This window comes from Ambystoma mexicanum, chromosome 4q, assembly GCF_040938575.1.
Source record: "Ambystoma mexicanum isolate Mex_15411 chromosome 4q, UKY_AmexF1_1, whole genome shotgun sequence".
NCBI lineage: Eukaryota > Metazoa > Chordata > Amphibia > Caudata > Ambystomatidae > Ambystoma > Ambystoma mexicanum.
In genome coordinates, this window is record NC_090928.1 from 217,197,607 (window position 1) to 217,216,847 (window position 19,241).

General features: G+C 46.7%; 1 protein-coding gene across 3 annotated transcripts in view; it reads right to left on the reverse strand.

Moving 5' to 3' along the window:
* SCAF8 (SR-related CTD associated factor 8) overlaps positions 1 to 19,241 on the reverse strand; it is a 2,093,867-nt gene that overhangs the window by 1,952,278 nt on the left and 122,348 nt on the right. For all 3 annotated transcript variants that reach the window (XR_011268119.1, XM_069607748.1, XM_069607747.1), the window contains exon 3: positions 1,040 to 1,084. Coding sequence is in view for 2 of the 3 variants with exons in the window: in XM_069607748.1 (XP_069463849.1) it covers positions 1,040 to 1,084 (45 nt within the window). In the remaining variant the exon portion in view is untranslated. The remainder of the gene's footprint in view (positions 1 to 1,039; positions 1,085 to 19,241) is intronic.

Genomic DNA, 19,241 nt, shown 5'->3' on the forward strand with positions numbered 1-19,241 from the left:
AGCGACCCAATGCATTTGCCTTTGTGTCGACAGTGTCTTGGGGGTGAATCTCCTACAAGACAAACTTATTTTCATCGTGGTCCAGTAGAAGACAAGAGTAACAAACCTTACGTTTGTCAATGCATGGGAACTGCAATAGATGGTATCAAGAAACTGTTTTTCCAAATACATCAAATAATGAGGGCGATCGAAATTCACAAAGCTACTAACTTTTATATGACCTGCCGGTTCAATGTCTTTACTTCACTGGCATTTGGTGCAGTGCAACAAATGCCAAGGAGCACTTTCCCTCTCTGCCCGCTCCATGCCCCACCCGTCCTTTCACGTAGTGGGGGCTTAGAGCCCATGCATCACTTTTCTAGGAAGGGGTGTTCCACCGTTTACGCCCCCCTCACATTTGCCCATCTCTGCAGCCGCAATCCCAGTGGCACTGCAGTGCTTTCCACCTGCCCACGTGAGACAGGGAACCGACCTGCCCCTTGGAGTATAAACAAACAAAAACACTGGGACCCTGATCTCTGCATCTAAAGTGTTTGTAATTGTGTTCGGTTAAATCTTGTACGTAAAAAAACAGATGTGGGAAAGAAACACAAGGGTATCCACTACCTGGAGTATTGTGGGTAGCACATAGAATCCATGTATGATGTCCATCATGGATCTGCACCAGTCAAAGCCTAATTAAAAACTTAGTACACACTTTAATACTCCAGCTCAATCACCAGGGATTATGCAAAGCATAGTGAAAGAGAATCATACACTCCGAAAAATAGTTTATTTATTAATTCTTAAAAACGACCCAGGTCTCGCCACCCCCATATCCCCCTGTGAAGGGAACACACATCAGTATGGAGGAAAGGGGACAGGATGTAGAAGTAAATAGATTACTGGTGTACAAGTTCACTGTGGTTACGTTCTACAGGCTGCGACTACTGTTCTACAATATGTTCTATGCAGGTCTTACAGATACTGTGCCAACAAACATTAAAGTGAAGCAAAATAATGCTAACTAGTAAAGGTGTGCTGCTTAAAAGTGACTTACCTTCTGAACAAATTTCTCCACGCTCTGTACCACATGCTTATAGAACTAAAAACAAAATGGGGAAGAAAAAAAAAAAAGATGAGGATCTTGCTGCAACTACAATCTCGTTATGCAGCTATTATTGTTAATTTAACGAGAGAAATGGCTTGTCTGATAATTGTTTGCAGCAAACTGAAATTAATCGGTTCGCATGAGAGCCATCATCAGACCAAGAAACAACCCCAATCCCTGCACACATTCACCCAAAATGCCCCCACCCGCTCAACACTACTTACCTGCTGGCTCGCCTCCAGGTCCACGGCAACCCTGCAGTGTCACATCTGTCCCTCTAACGGTCGGATCCAACGCTACAGGGTCCCCTTTTCTTTTTCCTTTACGGTCCCTTGCCTCCCATGCTGAGGAAGCGGGGGGACACCCCTGAGTCCCCCCCAAGGCCAAACATACCAAACATGGGGAGCGGGCGACACCCCTGCAACCCTGTGCTCCAAATGTTTTTATAATCGATCAAATTGCACTGACCGAATTCGGCCAAACGTACCATTCGATCTATTATAATTGGTCAATTTGGCTAATTCCAAAGAAAGGAGGAAGTTGCTTGTGTTGATATTGTGGTTGGCCTCAAACGTTTGGGGAAGAAATCAAAAAATCAATGGAAAGCACCTTACTGAAGATAAATAATTTACAAGCTTTCTGCAGGTTTGCGCTAATAGATTTGCCTAAAACTTAATCCACTGAGCAGTAGATTATTTTGTTTATTTATAACGCGCCTAATACCCAGAGTGCGGTTTCCAAGCGCAGATCCGGGATTCAAACCTCTGCTGCCCTGCATGGTCTTGCTTTCAAGACCAGTGTGTTGCCCCTGTGCTCTCCTCCGTTCACAATTCAAGCAACTGGACTCACAAATGTCAACCAACAGAGTAAACTCATGTGGGCAACAAAAAGATCACCTCTGGGGAAGGTTTAAACTAAAGGTAACGAGAATGGGCCCTAAAAAGCCATGTGTAAGTAAGGTGGAACTTCCAACGGCTATAGTTGCCCAAACATGGGGCACCGTTTTCCTCGAAGTTTAAAAAAAGATGTGAATGCCTCAAAACGTTGGTGAAGGCAGGCTTCTCAACCACCAGACATCCTCTGGCAAGTTCCCACCGTACAAAATAAGAATGGCCATCTTTCCGTTAGAGCTGAACATCTAGCAGGCTGACAAGGGGCAGTCATGTCACCAGAGAATAGCGCCAAGCCCCATCTGTTTTATGCAATGTTCCTGGTTTGTCTTTGTCAGCGGCATTATGCCACTGGGCTTGTGACGGGAGCTTTACAAATACATACTATGGAGTAAAAAAATATAATTTGATCATTTCATTTTCTATCCTAACAGTGTTTGCTCTCCAAGACACACAAGAGTTATGAACTGCAAGGAAATGTAAATCGTAATTCCGTCAGACTTTTGTTCAGTCTTCCTGTGTATGCATCCCAGTTTTGACTCATGACCCCTTCCATTAGATAACCACAGACCAGAAAAACAGCTGTACTGGGTTGGGAGGGTGGAGCATAGTGCTAAAAGACTGTAGGAAAAAGGGCTGAAATTACTAAAACAAAAATCACAAAAAAAGTGGATTATATTCTTATGCTTCTATAAACCCCACCCATGCTTGATGGGGTTTATTTAAGGAAACCAATGGTAACTGCGTAGACCGATGTGCTAATTCCCTTCCCCTTCGAGACCCCCAGCAACTTTGCTGGATTTTAAGGACATGATTTTTACACACCTGGAGAGTGAGAGCCTTCCCCCCCGACCCCCACTCATGTATTTTGATGCGTTTTACACTCGTGTTCTTCGATTATGGGGTTTTAGATAACTCCATAGGCATCATCTTTTAATGTGCGTCACACAGCACTGTCAGTGCAGTGACACACAGAAGCTTTTTAGGCTGTCCCAAGATTTAAATACCTTCTCTGGGATAAACTACTGTATCCCAGAGAATGTAAAGTGAAATTGACTTTATTAGTCTTTAAATTCCTAGACCACTAGTCTTTAAATTCCTAGACCCCGCACACACTATCGTACAATAGAGTGGAGTGCTTGGAGGTGTTACCTAGCATCCACTATGTCTAGAAACTCATGTAGCAGTCAAATTGCTACCCTTTCCTATCGAAGTGGCAGTGGTATTACAACGAACTACCATGATTTTTCCCGACCGCAAACACTGGTAGCTAAAAATCGCAGGAGCCATGTTTTTCAAGATGGCGCCCAAGCAACCTTTCTTTAAACAGGTGCCAGTGGTCTTTTTTCGCCATTTCTTTTTGGAAAGGTCCTTCTAGAGTTTGTCTCTGCGCGCCAAACCAGGTTTGGTCCCTTGGTTTCTGTGCCTTTGGCGGGCTTCAGGACTGAAGACCGCCTCTGGCGCCAGAGTGTCTGGGGTGGGCAGGAAGTGAGGGAGGTGCCCGAAACTCCGCGCTTCGTCTCCTAGGAGACCCAAATGCACTGTGGCGTGATTGGGTGGCTGACTGTCCAGCAAGGACAACCACCCTGCTGGGCGAGTGGCAGCTAGGCTGGAATGGATGGGAGAAAACTGTTTAACAGGCGAGTCTCTGTGACTGAAAGGCAGAGTCGACCACTGGAATGAAAGAACCGAAGATGAGCTGGAAGAGGACAGCTGCTGCAACTACTGGACCGTTGGTTTGCCCAGTGGAGCCCTTCTGCAGGTCTGAATCGCCAAGTTCATCGAAAGAGAAGCCCCTTTAAGGACAAACTCTTCCTTTGAGTTGGTGGGGCCAATCAACCCGTAAGCCACCTGGATACCATTCTCAGAGCTGGTTAGGATTAACCAGGAGGAAGGACACCAGCTTGTGTGCTTGAAGAACAGCAACCGGAATCGGAGATTTGCTTTTGTGACCCCATCGCCGTACAGTGCAAGAGTCCGACGTCCTCCCTCTTGTCCCCACGACTTAGGCTCAGGAACAGCGAGATCTGCAGGAACTGCCAGGAGCAGACTTCTTCAGCTGCATCTTTTTCTTCAAATATAAGGTACTGTGAAAACCCAACCGAGAGAACTTACCTCTCACCGCGAAAGTTCGTGGAACTTTGGCAACTTGCAGGCCCAGTCAGCTTGTGACCCGACATATGAACCTTTCTTCCGTAAACTACTAAGAACTGTGGCAAAGACTTTTCTATTTTTTTTTTTGTTTTATTAACTTATGCATTTTTGATCCTACTTCAATACTATTTTGCTCTTACTTCAAGGGTGCTCAACTGCTTAGTAATTAGTATTGTAGTATACTTTGTGTGATATTGGTTGCCTCATTTAGTGAATGCTTTATGAATGATTGTGTAATAAATTCGTTTTACCAAGAAACCTTGAGTGTAAGTGTCTATCTGAATACTTGCCATTGTAGACCTTTGTGCAACACCCTTACAAACTCACATTCCCTCTTGAGATGGGCCTGGCTGCTCAGCTCGCTACCAAAAACTGTGTGGTACAAACTTATACCAAAGGTTGGTTTTGCTTACACCTGTAGTCCTACTTGTGTGTAGTGGTCCCAAAGGGTACTGCATACAAACTGCCTAACGTCTACATAAGAAAAAGTTACTTACTTGTTAACGTAGGTGTTCATTAAGGGTATCTTCATTAAATGTCAAACATACAAAGCTTTGTGCATGAGCGGAATGCTTGAGCACATTTTAACTAGAGACATATGCGCAAATTCAACCATAAAGACTAATTTATGAATATGTGCAATATAAGTCAAAGAATAAAGAGGGCACTGCTTTAAAGCGATCATGTATTGAACCACAAGCAAAAGCAACAGTCAAAAATGGCGCCTCGCTTTGGGGTATTGGCAAGATTACCAGGTTACAAATCATGGAAAACAACTTTAAGCTTCTGTGCCTCCCGAGATCAGCATCTAATTATAAGACACACGTAGAGCTAAGTCACGGCTATTTAGAAGACGACCTGCAACTAGAACCAGTCATGCACTGGCTACGGATTTGGGCGAACCATAGGGCAATACTTACTCAGAATATTTTTAGCGAACTGCTAAACAAAAATGGTGCCCTTAGAATCCCATGGCTTCAATATATTAAAAAAATAGCCCAACGAAAATTAATGCACAAGCACTTTATTCTTCACCAAATATAATGGCTTAACATTGAAAAAAGAAAATGCATAAAATCGCAGGAGTAATCTAAAGCACTTGTACTTGCTCAATGTAAGGACGCATGTGAGTCTAGAGAGCTTTGAATCAATTCAAGTAGACATGCAGTCATTACTAGTCGACATTCTGCAGGATTTTTTGACAAAATAGTGCGATAGATGGCCAATTACGAGAGCATGCTTTAAGAGCTTGCCATTGAAAGCCATCACAGTAAAATAGAATGACCGGTTAGAGGACACTAGCTGCTCATTATGAAAACACCCAAGGGAATACTTGCTCCACTTTGTACTATTTGGTCCTGCATATTTGCACATTAGAAGAACAATTTTAGTGATCCCAAAACAGATTAATTGTAACCAGTGTCGCTCTGCCTTCTATTTGCTTATGGCTAATTGAAAGTGTGTAGCCTCAGCCTTTTTATCATATTTAAGACAGGCGTCTAATTTAAGGAAAAACTTAGTTGGTGCAGCATGCATTTTTTTTATTTTGTTTTAATGTGGTATGACAATGCATTACTTACCATAAAAGCATTTCTGATGGTTGTATCTGCTTAGATACACATGCTGTGCATAGGTCCGACATCCTGTGGTCACTGCGAGTATTGCATTTTGTTTTTCGTAGTCGAAAAGGGGACGTCGACAAGGTGTGTCTGTAACACTATCCCTATAGTGACGTGCGTTGTACCCACAATCCCTCACGCGTCGAGGTCCCTCTGTTTGTATTTTTTCTGCCCTGAGGGAGCCTTCTATACGTGAGTGAGTACAGAAAAGAGAGATGTAGAAAGATGTCTATGTTCCTTCCATCCGAGCGGGGAGGAAGGGTGGGCATGTGAATCTAAGCAGATACAACCATCAGAAATGCTTTTACGGTAAGTACTGCATTGTCTTCTGATGTTTGTTAATCTGCTTAGAATCACATGCTGTGCAAAGACTAGCGAGCAGTACCCGGAGTTGGCGGTGGGTTATGAGAAGGAACAGTGGAGAAAAGATGTCTCAATACTGCCTGTCCCACCTGGGAGTCAGATCTAGAGTGTGCCTCTAGACAGTAGTGTTTTGTAAAGGTGTGCACAGAACTCCAGTTAGCCGCTTTGCAGATGGACTCAAGGGGAACATTTGCAATGAATGCTATGGATGCCCCAGTGCCTCGAGTAGAATGTGCTCTAGGCTTGAAGAGTAGTTCTCTCTTAGCAAGAGTGTAACAGAGTGATGCATTGAACAATCCATCTAGATATAGTGGACTTTGAGACTGCATCTCCTTCTCTTCCTGCTGCCACCGAGACAAAGAACTGATTAGTCTTTCTCAGTGGCCTGGTTCTTTCCATGTAGAACATGACAGCTCTGCGTACATCCAGTGTATGCAGACTTTTCTCCCAGGTTGGAAGGGTTTTGAAAGAACGTTGGTAGTTCTATAGACTGGTTTACATGGAACTTCGAGATGAATTTCGGTGCAAACCTTGGGTGTGTGAGTAGAACCACCTTATCTTTGTGAACTGTTCCGAAGGGGTCTAGAACAGAAAGAGCCTGTAGTTCACTTACTCTCCTAATGGAGGTGATAGCTATTAGAAAAGCAGTCTTAAGAGTGAGGTCCTTAAGAGTTGCCTTGTGCATGGGTTCAAATGGCGAGCCCATGAGTCTGGTAAGTACCACATTTAAGTCCCATCCGGGAGCTGGGTTAGCTATCGGAGGGTGTATTCTCTTTACCCCCTCCATGAAGGCCTTGATAACTGGGATCTTCCACCACAACACCTTAAGTTGGGAAGTGGTGTATGCAGAAAGTGCCGCGAGGTGGACTTTAATGGAATTGAACACTAGACCTGAATCCAATAAATGGGTCAGGTACAGAACAATATGTGTGGAAGAGCAGTCAACCGGGTTGATGCTCTTTCCTCTACACCAGATGACAAATCTTCTCCACTTGCTAGAATAGCAGTGGCGAGTATTAGGTTTTCTGGCTTCCCTGAGGATGTCCATACATCTCTGCGGGAGTTGAAGATGTCCAAATTCTATGATCTCAGGAGCCAGGCTGCTAAGTTCATGTTCTGAGGGCATGGATGCAGTGTCCTGCCCTTGTCTTGTGACAGCATGTTGTGTGGGCAGGGAAGTTTCACTGGGGGAGATAGAGACATCTCCATCAAGTGAGCGAACCATGGCTGCCGGGCCCACATCGGGGCCACTAGTATCATGGTAACTTGTTCCTGGTGCATCTTGTCCACAACTTTGTTGAGAAGGGGAGTCTGGGGGAAAAGTGTAAACAAATTTCCCTGACCATTGAATCGACAGACCGTTCCCCTTGGACTGGTTCTGGGGGTACCTGGAGGCGTAACCTTGGCATTGTGAGTTCTCCAGAGTTGCGAACAGGTCTATTTTGGGGAATCCCCATTGCGTGAAGACGTCTCAGACGATGTCTTCGTGCAGTCGCCATTTGTACTTTTCGGGCAGGGGGAAGTCTCTGCTGAGTTAGTCTGCTAGCAGATTGAGTTCCCCTGGTACGTGTTGTGACAGTAGGAACATGGTGTGTCCGAGAGCCCACTTCCATATATTCTGGGACAGCTGGACACTCCTGGAGAGTGGGTGCCCCCCTGCTTGTTGATGTAGTACATGGCTGTGGTGCTGTCTGTAAGGACCATCACTGTCTTCCCTTGTAGGTGTTCTTGGAAGGCTTTTAGTGCTTTGAACACCGCCAGTAACTCCAGTAGGTTTATGTGCTTGGATGCTACGCTCAGAGTCCACACTCCGTGAGCAGTCTGATGGGATAGGTGAGCCCCCCATCCTGTGAGGGATGCGTCCGTGGTTAGAGTGGCCTCCACCGCGGGTGTGGCAAAAGGTTTCCCTATTATCAGGTTTTCCTTTGTCCACCACCGTAGCGAGAGAACCAAGGCCTGCGAGACCACCACTAGATCGTCCCATTGTCCGCTGGCCTGACACCACTGGCTGTTGAGCCACTCTTGCATTGGGCGCATACGCAGGCGCGCGTGAGGTACCAAATAAATACACAACGCCATCATTCCTAGCAAGCGCATCGCTTTGCGCACCGTCACCTCTCGACCTGCCACCTATTGGGGGATCTGAAACAGCATGTTTTGGACCCTCTCGTTGGAGGGGAAGACGAGGCCGTCCTTTGTTCGAATTAGAGCCCCTAGGAATTGTTTGACTTGGGTGGGGTCTAAGCTGGACTTCTTCTCGTTGATGGAGAAGCCCAGCTGGAACAAAAGGTCTACAGTCTTTTGGGTGTTTGAGAAGCATGTCTCGTAAGAGTCCCCTGTTATGAGCCAGTCGTCGAGGTAAGGGTATACTGGGATGGATAACCTGCGCAGGTGGGCCGCTGCCATGGCCAGTACCTTCGTGAATACCCTTGGAGCAGATGCTATGCCGAAGGGTAGCACTCTGAACTGGTAGTGTTTGCCCTCTATCATGAACCTGAGGTATTTTCTGTGCGCTGGCAACATTAAAATATGAAAGTATGCATCTTTCATGTCCAGTGTCGCCATGTAATCTCCCTGTGATAGCAGTGGGATCACCTCCTGTAAGGTCACCATACGAAACTTTTGGGGTTTGACAAACTTGTTCGCTGGGTGCAGATCTAATACAGGGCGCATGGTTAGATCCTTTTTGGGTACAAGGAAGTACATTGAATAAATACCTTCCGTTACCTGAGATAGAGGCACCTCCTCTATGGCTCCTTTTTCCAGCAGTTGGTCCACTTCTTGGAGAAGGATGGCGAGGTGTTCTGGTGTCATGCGGCGTCCCCTCGGGGGTCTGTATGTTGGGGAACTGTTGAACTCTATACAGTAGCCGCGGGCTATGGTGGAAAGCACCCAGCGGTCTGATGTTATTCCCTCCCATGCTGGAAGAAAGGATGTTAACCGGCCCCCGACCGGCGTTGCATGGGAGGGGACGTGAATCTTTGCGTCACTTGGTGGTGTTGGTGGCTTGGGAGCCTCTGGGGGTGGAACCGCAGCCTCTCCCTTTGCCACGGCGTTGACCCCTCTGATTGTACTGGCCACTATTTCCTTGGTAGTTGCTGGCAGAATACTGTTGGTTTTGTTGCTGGCGTTGGCCACGAAAAAAGCACTTATTACCAAATCCCCGCCTGTTAGGGGGTTTTGAAATTTGGTCTAAGGTCTTTATTGTGTCAAATTTTTTCTTCGCGTTCTCCAGCGCATCATCAACTGCTTTCCCAAAGAGGTAGGACTCCTCTATGGGCTTATTAATAAGGGACGCTTGTGTTTCTGCCTTAAACCCGGAATTGCGAAGCCAGACGTGACGCTTCAGCAAAATTCCTTGTACCAAAGCGCGGCCAGCGGTCTCTGCTGCATCGAGGGTATTCTTGATGATGCTTTGGTTGACCAGAGAGCCCTCGTTAACTGTAGCCAGCAAACGAGTTCTTAGGGGTTCAGGAGCTTCTTCAATGTCCCGTTTAAGCTTTTCCCATTGAGCATCAGCGTAGCTTGCCAATAGCGTGTTATTATTGGCAATTCTGGTAGAGAATGCTGCAGAGGTGGTGATTCTCTTGGCTAGGGCATAAAGCTTCTTCCCCTCTTTATCTGGGGGTGCCTCGCTGGTAGCTAGTGGGACTCTGGCCCTTTTCCTGGTGTTGGTCACGACCAGGGAGTCCAGGATTGAGTGACCCTTAATATATAATGGGTCTGATTGAGAGGGAGAGAACAGTTTCTCAATCCTCGGATTGACCCCTCTCACCAGTGCAGGAGTGGACAGAGAAGGGGTAATACGTCTCTTAACTGAGGCGAGGATGGGGATAGTTTGGCTAGTGGGGGGGTTTTCTTTGATTATCCTCTCCACAAAATCGGTGTCTGGGGTGACCTCCCCAGTTTCAAGTTCAAAACGTGCTGCATGCCTTCTTCAGCAGTGCATTGAAGGTGGGTTGATCATCAACAGGCGAAGGGTTCCTGACTGGTGTAGTTTCAGTAGACCTGATGACTATACTGCTACTGCCTGTGTCTGTAGACCTAGCTGGTGACTGCCAGGGATTTGGGTCGCCCTCGCCTATGTCCTCCTGGAATCCCTCCTCACCTAAGTTCGTGTCCTCGTGAAAACCTTCCTCTTCTTGTTGGACTTCAACATAGGTGAACTCATCTTCCTCCTGGAAGAGGGTGTCTTCCTCAGTCAGGTCGTAAGAGTATATGTCCTCCTGTATGGGGTTATAAAACTTCTGGTATTTAGCCCTTGGACTCTTCAGGGGTGCCTCCCTTGGTCTCTTGGGTGCCCCGTCTTGTGGGATGGACATGAACCTGTCTAGTTTATCCATACAGGTCTGGAACCTTTCAAAGGTCCACTGAGGTCGGCCAGGACGGACTGGGAATTAAAAAGGAGTTGTTTCTTCCTGTAGTTGTCTGGTTCTGTCCCATAACGTCGAAGAAAGTGTGTCTTCGCCTTCTGAGAAGCCTTCTCGCTGGCTATGGCCTTCCGTCGGTGGCGGGAACTGGCCTGATCTGTTATCCGGCGCTTTCGGCGTATCGTTGGCCTTGTGCGCGGTTTTCGGCATCTCACTCGCCATACGTCTCTGGCCGTCCTTAGATGAAATGCGCGCGAGGCTTTCGGCGATCATTCTCTCTTCCGAGGGATCGGTCGCCGTCGCGCTACGTAACGTTGAGTCCTTGCTCATCGAGTCCTTGCTGGCAACGTGAGCGCTCTGTAACATCGAGTCCTTGCTCGTCGAGTCCTTGCTGGCAACGTGAGCGCTCTTACGATGCACGTCGCCAGAGGTTTTGGTGTTTGCGCCCTTATCTTTAGAATGCCCAGTCACCTGTCGCGGTGGCGGGGAGGGCTGACTACCCTTGCGGTCGGCGGAAGACGCCGGTGGGCCCGGCATCCCCGTTGGCGCCAAGGCTGCCTTCGTCTTCTACGAATGCGTGCCGGGGGTATGTGCTTTGGTGTTTTTCCGTGTGCGTCCTTGTCGCCGGGGTGTTCATCCCCATAAGCTGGGCGTGAGCCGGGCTTGTCGGGGCCGGGGAAGGACGACGAGGAGCGTGAACGCTCCTTTGAGAGTTCTACAACCTCCGTTACGGGGGCCGTGTAGTCACTGTCCTCGTCACATTCGGCGGCAGCGGGCGAGGAGTCAGGCCTAGACATGGCGTAGGCCGCACACCTTTTGACCCTGCGGTCTTTTAGAGTTTTGGGCTTTAGTAATTTACAGGCCGCACAGCCGTCCTCCTGGTGATCGAGGGGTAAGCAACGGTTGCACAGTTTGTGTTCATCCTTCCAGGTATATTTACCCTTGCAAAGCGGGCAAAACCTAAATGGCGTCCTTTCCATAGCTGAGGGCAAGAAGTGCAACTAAGACCTCGAAAGGGAGGGGAAAGACAAAGGCATTCTTAAAGAGAAAGAAAGACCACACAACCCCACTGTCCCTACTGTGTATGGCCGGCGAGGCCAGGCCACGTGTTCGACAGCGCCGAAGGATCCCCTCCGCTCGTCCTTCCGTCGAAGGTCTGTTTCTCTGCCGAGCAAGTTCTGCGTCGAGGGAGGGATCTACGTTATTGATATTAATAACAAACGACCAAAGGTCGAAGAAACTATTTGGCAATGTCTCTCGAGGAGCTCTGCATAAAGGGGACCAGTAGCTGGGTGGAAAAAAACAATCTGAGGGACCTCGACGCGTGAGGGATTGTGGGTACAACGCACGTCACTATAGGGATCGTGTTAGACACGCCTTGTCGACGTCCCCTTTTCGACTACGAAAAACAAAATGCAATACTCCGCAGTGACCACTGGATGCCGGACCTATGCACAGCATGTGATTCTAAGCAGATTAACAAACATCAGAAATGATTTTATGGATAATTATTTGCAAAATAAAAACATTTGAGAATATTTACTCAAACCAAACATAGAAAATAAACGTGATTTAAGCAGTCAATCACTTGTTAACCCATAGGTGACCAGTATTCTTTAAGCATACTGGACTCAAGAGAGCAAACAATGCACTGAAGTCGTCAGAATTTACTTTCTGCAGTCTAAAGGAGACAGATACCTTTCTCAATAACTGTCATGTTGACACATCAGTTCCGGGTTGGGAGGCAGGGGTAATTGGAAAGCGAATAAAGGCATGTTAATTGGCATCCTCAGTGTCTGCCTAATTCTTGCTGAGCAGTGAGAAGCACGCGTGCTGGTTTACCAAAGCTTGCAAGTCTCTACACTGGCGACAAGGGGGACGCGCTGTCAGCGCGTGGACCCATATCAAGGCGGGTTGAGGAGCAGATGGCAAGCGGCGCGGCTGCAGAATTACCAGCCTCCTAACGTGTTAGCAGTGAGACGTCACGGCAAGGCCGAGTCAACCCAGGCCGTATGCAGTGAATACAGTGCCCCACCCACAATCGAACGCTTGTGTTGAGCAGCTGGGATACCCGGGCCGGGGCAGTGATACGGATGACAGTGAGTGGGAGCGGGGAGGAGAGCCATGTGATTGTGCCGGGAGGTAGCCATCAGAGCATCGGCTCACTCCTTTGAGACTCCACACAGACAGATATTGACACGGTGCTGATGCCCTTCAGGTGGGCTTACGGGCTAACAGGGATCCAAGAGGCCAATTCTCCAGTGAAGAACTGCAGATTACCAAAGGGAAATGTCCGACCAGGATGCAGGCAAGGATGTACAGGCCCAGGGGCCAGCAGCTCAACAGAAGCAAGCCCCATAGAGACTGCCAGTAGCCTTTGACGTTACAGACACTAGCAACGTGGGGGCAAGGTGGGCCAGATGGAAAAGGGACTTTGATTTGTACATGGGGTCCACGTGGTCCATCAATGAAGAAAGACACAAGTGTCTTCTCAAGCTGGCGGTAGGCCGGCAACACGTGACAAATGAGATGCCTGCAACAACTATTGACTCCATACAAGATATAAAAGGGGCTTTATCAACGTATTTCACCCTGCACACCAACGTGGACTATGAGTGCCATTTATTCCACAGCACCAAACAGAAGGGAGGAAAAAGTACTCAATGCAATGACAAGCATCCATGAAGAGGCAGAAGACGCTACCTACCTGCAATGCATATCAACAAAGCCTTTCTCACTTTATTATACACGTTTGAGTCTTGTGGCTCCTTAACAGCTACATTTTTGCTTTACCAAATCACTTTCCACATCTTAACAAAACTATAATAAAGCATCATCCTCTACATGAGTCATAACGTTTACTTGCATAGAGGACGGAACAATGCATCTACGGATAAATAGATTTGTTCGTATAAAATGTGGCTCTATACAATAATTTGAAGCGGCCATGGATGCATTTCACTATGCATTTTCTGATAATGGAATTTTTAAAGTAGGAGATTGACCACAGTTGATTAACATGTATTGTGGAAACCACTGTGTCTAGCATTTGGTCTCCTCGATTTGTTAATGTCACAATCGGGGCAATTACCACTGCTGTATCATTTTCGCCACTCCATATTTTATCTATGCTTTTTTTATTATTATAGGTTGGGAGTCAAAACCATCAGGTACAGTACCTCTGGTTAGAATAAAAACAATCCCAGCTCGCTTCTATTCCTGTGCAGCTCTGCAGATCCTGTTTTCCTGGGCCTCAGTCGTGGGGACAAGAGGGAGGACATCTGGAGGACTCCTGCACTGCAATGGGACTGTCAGCGACAGAAAAGGACCAACTTCTATTCAGCGGAACTTCACGGTTTCAGCTCCTTGCGTCTCAGCAAATAGCACAACTGCAGTTCTTGGCTGTCGAGATGGGCTTTCCTTGCATCTGGGGTCCAGCACTCTGAGGTGGCTCAGGCTCGGTCAGTCCTGCTTCCTGGGAGTCCGCAGGATCTTCCTGGAGCTCTTAGCCAACTTAAAAGCAACGCACACAATCTGGTGTTCCTCTCCCTGGCTCTTCGGTTCCAGCAGCAACAGCAGTTGAAATACAAACCGCTTCGAGAGGATGTCCATACGGGCTTACTTTGGAGTTGGTCTCACCAACCCAAGGGGTTCTCTAGTCGAGGCGAATTCTGAGCTTCAGGACTGCAGCAGGGCTTCACCGGGCAAACCAATGGTACAGGAGTTGCAGCAGGAGTCTCTTCCAAGTTTTTCGGATTCCTTCATGCAATGATCGACTCTGCCTTCCAAGCCAAAAAGCCTTGCCTTTTGTGCAGGTTTCTCCCATTCATTCCAGCCTAGCTGTCAGTCACCCAACAGGGTGGCTGTCCTTGCCGGACAGTCAGCCGGCCAATCACCTAAGTGCATTCCTGTCTCCTAGGAGACTGAGCACAGGAAGTTTCGGGCACCTTCCTCACTTCCTGCCCCTGCCAGAAACCCTGGAGCCAGAGGCAGGCATCACTCGTGAATCCCTCCAAAGACAAAACAAAGGGACCAAACCTGGTTTGGCGTGCAGAGTAAATCTCAAGGACCTTTCCACAAAGAAATGGCGAAAAAGAAGACCGGGCCATTTTGACAAAAATAGCACCCTTTGGTGCTTTACTGAAGCTGCAAACGCAGCCTGCGGTAAAAGCACACCACAGTAGTTAAGTAAACCACTGCCACCAGCCATTCATCAAGGAAAGGGCCAACATAAAAATGTTACGTGAGAAACTAGACAAAGGGGATACTAAGTAACCCTAAGAAACCCCTCCAGCACCCTATGGTAAGATAGTGTGTGCTGGGTCTAGAAAGTTACAAAAGTAAAGTCAATTTCACTTCACTGCTCTTGGAAACAGTTTATTCAAGAGAAGGTATTTAAACCTTGGGGAAATCTGAAAGACTTCCCTGTGCCACTGCACTGAAGGTGCTGTGACAATGTAAAGATGATGCCTATGGAGCTTGCCAGACTCCATGAAGAAAGAAACACGGAAAACAGAATTAAAAGAATAAAGTCACAAAGGTCAGCAAAAGAGCCGGGGGTCTCTAAGGTGGGAGGAATTTAGTACTAAAATGAAAATTCTCCCTAACAAACCTCATGAGAATTGCCTTCCTAATAGTCACTATTGGCGTCAACACTCGTTGAGGGCTTTGGTTTTTGCCCTTTGGGGCGCTCTTTATGTAGACAGGTTATGAATGGAAGTGTGCAATGTGGAAATGAGAACAATTATGTGAGTCTAGACATGTCATGTATATTCTGATTAGGTTTCAAGAGCTTGAACCCAATGAGGAAGAATTGATCGTGGAATGTAATGTAAGGAAAACCAAATAGTTGGATAACATTTAGGTAAGAATACTGAGCTCAAGAAAAAATGTAGGTTAGTGATGAGGAGAGGTTATGTTTGTTTCCGTTAGAGCTTTCTGACAAAATCACAAGTAGGTTGAACTAACGGATTAGGAATCAGTTGGATTTAGTGTACTTAAGAAGAAATCCTGTTCACTGCTCGTCTTTGATGGGATCCCATAGGGAAGCCCGCCCAGAGGCGCCTGTGTGTCTGGGAGGACAGGTTGCTGGAGGACACAAACTACTCCGGTCTTTGTCCTCCAGTGTGGCTGCTTAGATTCAGCTCTGACTGGGTGCCTGGCTGCTCCCTTGGAACCACCACCGCCCAAAGTTTTAATGAAGCATGCATGCCGATTGGCTGGGTTCTTGCATATAAGGCAAGGGTCTTGATGCAGAAGCCAGAGTCGACCACTGGAAGATACATTTCCAAGAAGGATGCCTGCAGCCACCTCCAGAGCCTGCTGGGTAACTTCTGCAGCTCCAGCCCTCTTCTGTGCGACAGGTAAGATCCAGACCGAACGAATTCCTCCCTTGGACTGGTAGGCATAACCAGTCTTGAGACCTACAGTTTGAGCCATCCCACAATTAGCTGCGACCTTCCAGGACTGCAATCTCTGAATACCATGGGACCTCTGGCACTGCTGCATGCAGTATTTCTTCAATCGCAGTTCCAGCTGCAAACTTGTGGGCATCCGTCTGGGCCAATAGAGACTCCTTTCCCAAGTCCCCTGAGCTGAGCTGCGGACTGAGACTGAAGAAAGTCTGCTGGAAGACAACCATTGTTGCTGCAAAGCCTGTGTCGAGCATCCAAAGCCTGCTGCCACAAAGATCGCCTGCTGGGCTGACTTGAATCTGACCACCTGCTCAGTCCAAAAGTTCATTCTTCAGCCACCAAGACCAGAATCCCCAAACCAGGGCCACTGTCGCCTCACCTTAGGGACCCGCCTGGGACATCGCTGTTCTTCACAGAAGGAGGTACTTATCTGGGCAGTTGTGTTGCTGTTCGCTCCTCCTGAGCTTTGAGTCATGTTGGAGTGGACAACCCAACCTGGTTCTCCCAGGCCTCAGGACTTCAGTCCTTGAGGCTAAAATCCTTCAGATTGCCTACGTAGCGCCCCTGAACCCTTTAAATCCAACTCCATTACTTGCTACCAAAAAACATCTTCTGTGAACGTCCGACAGTCTTCATTCCTTTGTCTGCCGCCCAGGGTTCACTGGTCCCCCAGTGACCCAATCTGACTTTTGAGACACTCATTCCCCAGATAGGGTTGGCCTTATAAAGTTTAGGCCTACACAAAGTTATTAACCTACCAGTATTATTTAGTAAATGTTGGTTGATTAATGATTTGCTAACCTGAAGCTACTCTTACACTTACCCGTTCCTCATTTAAAGGTCTACTAGTGAATTGAAAATTCCAACAGAAAATATCTTACCCATAGACCGTTGATGTTCGCATTGGTGATGTTCCTCAGAGTCCTAAAAGAGCGTTTGGACACAGATAAAAACAGTAACTGTGTGAGACTCACATATTTCGAGCTAAAAATAAGTTAGAGAAGTTGTAACAAAATGATGATTAATTGCTGCTTTCACATTGATGAGATAGGGCACTTATTTGATTTGTGATTGTACAAATGTGTTTTGTTCCTTTTTAAAGGTTTAATCAAACCAATAAAAAAAAATGTCTTACTGTATATGTTATGTTGATTTATATGTGTGAAAATGTCCTTGCCTGACTTTAATTGATTTTAACATTGCCTTAATGTATATAATAAATAACCATATTTTTGTACAACTATTTTTGTATAACTACTGTGTGTTGCCTTAAGGAACAGTGTGCTCAAAGGTCTTTGTACTCACCTACAGCCCTTCTCCCTTCTACACCAAGCCTGGCTGCTCTACCATCGCTACCAAACCTTTTGGGTAGTTCAGGTTAAACCTAATATTTGGTGCCCTGTACTCCTAAGAGCGAGTCTTCCAAAGCCCTACCACAGGTGGACTTTAGTAAAAACTCCAACATTTAGCACCAAATTCTTTCAGAACTTTCTACCATGCTAAAACAGGGGTAGTTGTGTCACCATCACCGCCTCTCTGGGTGCTCTGGATAAGAAGAAACTCCAGTTTGGTTGCAGGTTGGCTTGTGGGGAATTTGGGGACTGAGGGCGTTGCCTTTACAACGCATTCGATTATTCTGCCTCTTCTGTTGGTATTCTGGCCTTTGGTTGCACTTCTGTTGATAACGGCCTTTTTTCGAGTAATCGCTTCACTGATACACTCCTTACAACATCTTCCAGGAGTCTGAATGCAAGGCCCAATGCTTTCCTTCTGTTTTAAGGCCAATTTTCCCAGTTTCGGCCTAAGAGTTATCCAGTTTAATCATCCATGTGAGAAACTAATAGAAGAATGTGTTTGAAAAAGAAAGCATCTGTATTTTTCTTTGCTGGGCTTACGCTTAAGGTTCTATGGTACAGCCACCTTAGAGACAATGCGAATTACAATTACATTACAATTATTCCAACATTTCGGCTACATCATGCGAAGTGCCGACATTAAATGACTCATTCTTGAGGCCAAAAGATGTGTTGCAATTTCTAGTATTATTGCAGCTCTTCTGCTCACAGTGTGAGACAAACAGGGAAGATTCACAATGGAGTGGAGTCTGGATATCTAGGTTAAGGTTCACCAGTCGGATACCGATTCTGTCCCCCCCCCCTGCAATCTAGGCTCTCATCTTGTTACAAGTCCTTGGGAGTGGTACTGACCTTGGAAAGAACTATTTGAACATAAATACAATCAGCAGGATATTTCTGGAAGAGGAGCCCAATTCGAGCCTCTTAAGATATAGGGACAAAATTACTTTCTTCCTCTAGATTCAAGGAATGTGGATGCCGGACCAAAATTATTGCTCGATTGCAAGCAAGTGGCAAGCAAGGCTCTGTGCATAGAAGGGTGCTGAATGGTGAAGCTGTACCCATTCTGAGCAGTCCCACAGTGCATGAGAATATGTCAGACGCCTGAGTTCACAGTGATTGATCATTCTGAAGGCAGACGTCGTAGAATGAGTCTCGGATGACGCCCTCAGCTTCACACAATCTTAACGCTTCTCTGGTCCGTCGGCTAGACAGGTTTAGACGAATGCAACACTACTCTATTCAGTGTGTAATAAAGTTAATCAATATATACAGCTGTGATCCCTAAAGTGTGTGTGCAACATCTTGCACAACACACCCTAAAAGCTTGCAAGCAAGCGTGTTGAGGGCAGGGGGGGTCCACTCTCAGGACGCTGGTGGCCAAGAGAAGAGGAGGCAATGCAGGGACAAGACAGCAATGGCAAGAGCAGTGTTAGGTAAGATTTTCATAGTAACGATACAACTTCCTGACTTGTGTCAACCCCAGATCTTTATGATTTTACTGGTGGATTATTTTCCCTTATACCCGAGTGGGAACCTTTTCCCACACACTCAAGTCTTTTACTCTTTTTATGGGTGTCATTTTTTTAGACTCACCATGGTATCTTTTAAAAGTTATCCTCTTTGACAACATTTTGGCAATAAGTGCCTATTGTTGCTGGGTTGCCCTAGCGGCTCCCCTTTTAACTTTCTCTGGCTAACCTTGTGAGAACTAGAGTTCACATGGGTAGAAAGGATCTTTGGATCCCTTTTACATTTCATTAAGTGAGATCAGCACCCCCCACCTTATGTGCAGTGCTGGGGAGATACATTTAAAATGAGAACGGGGATACTGAGTAACATTGTTACAAGGACAAACTTACCTTTAATGGCTGGTGGCAGTGACGTTTTATTAATTTGGTGCACCTTTACCGTGGGCTGTGTGCACAGCCCCAGTTAAGGCACCCATGGGAGCTAATTTTACCAAATAGCCTCAGTCTTGTTTTT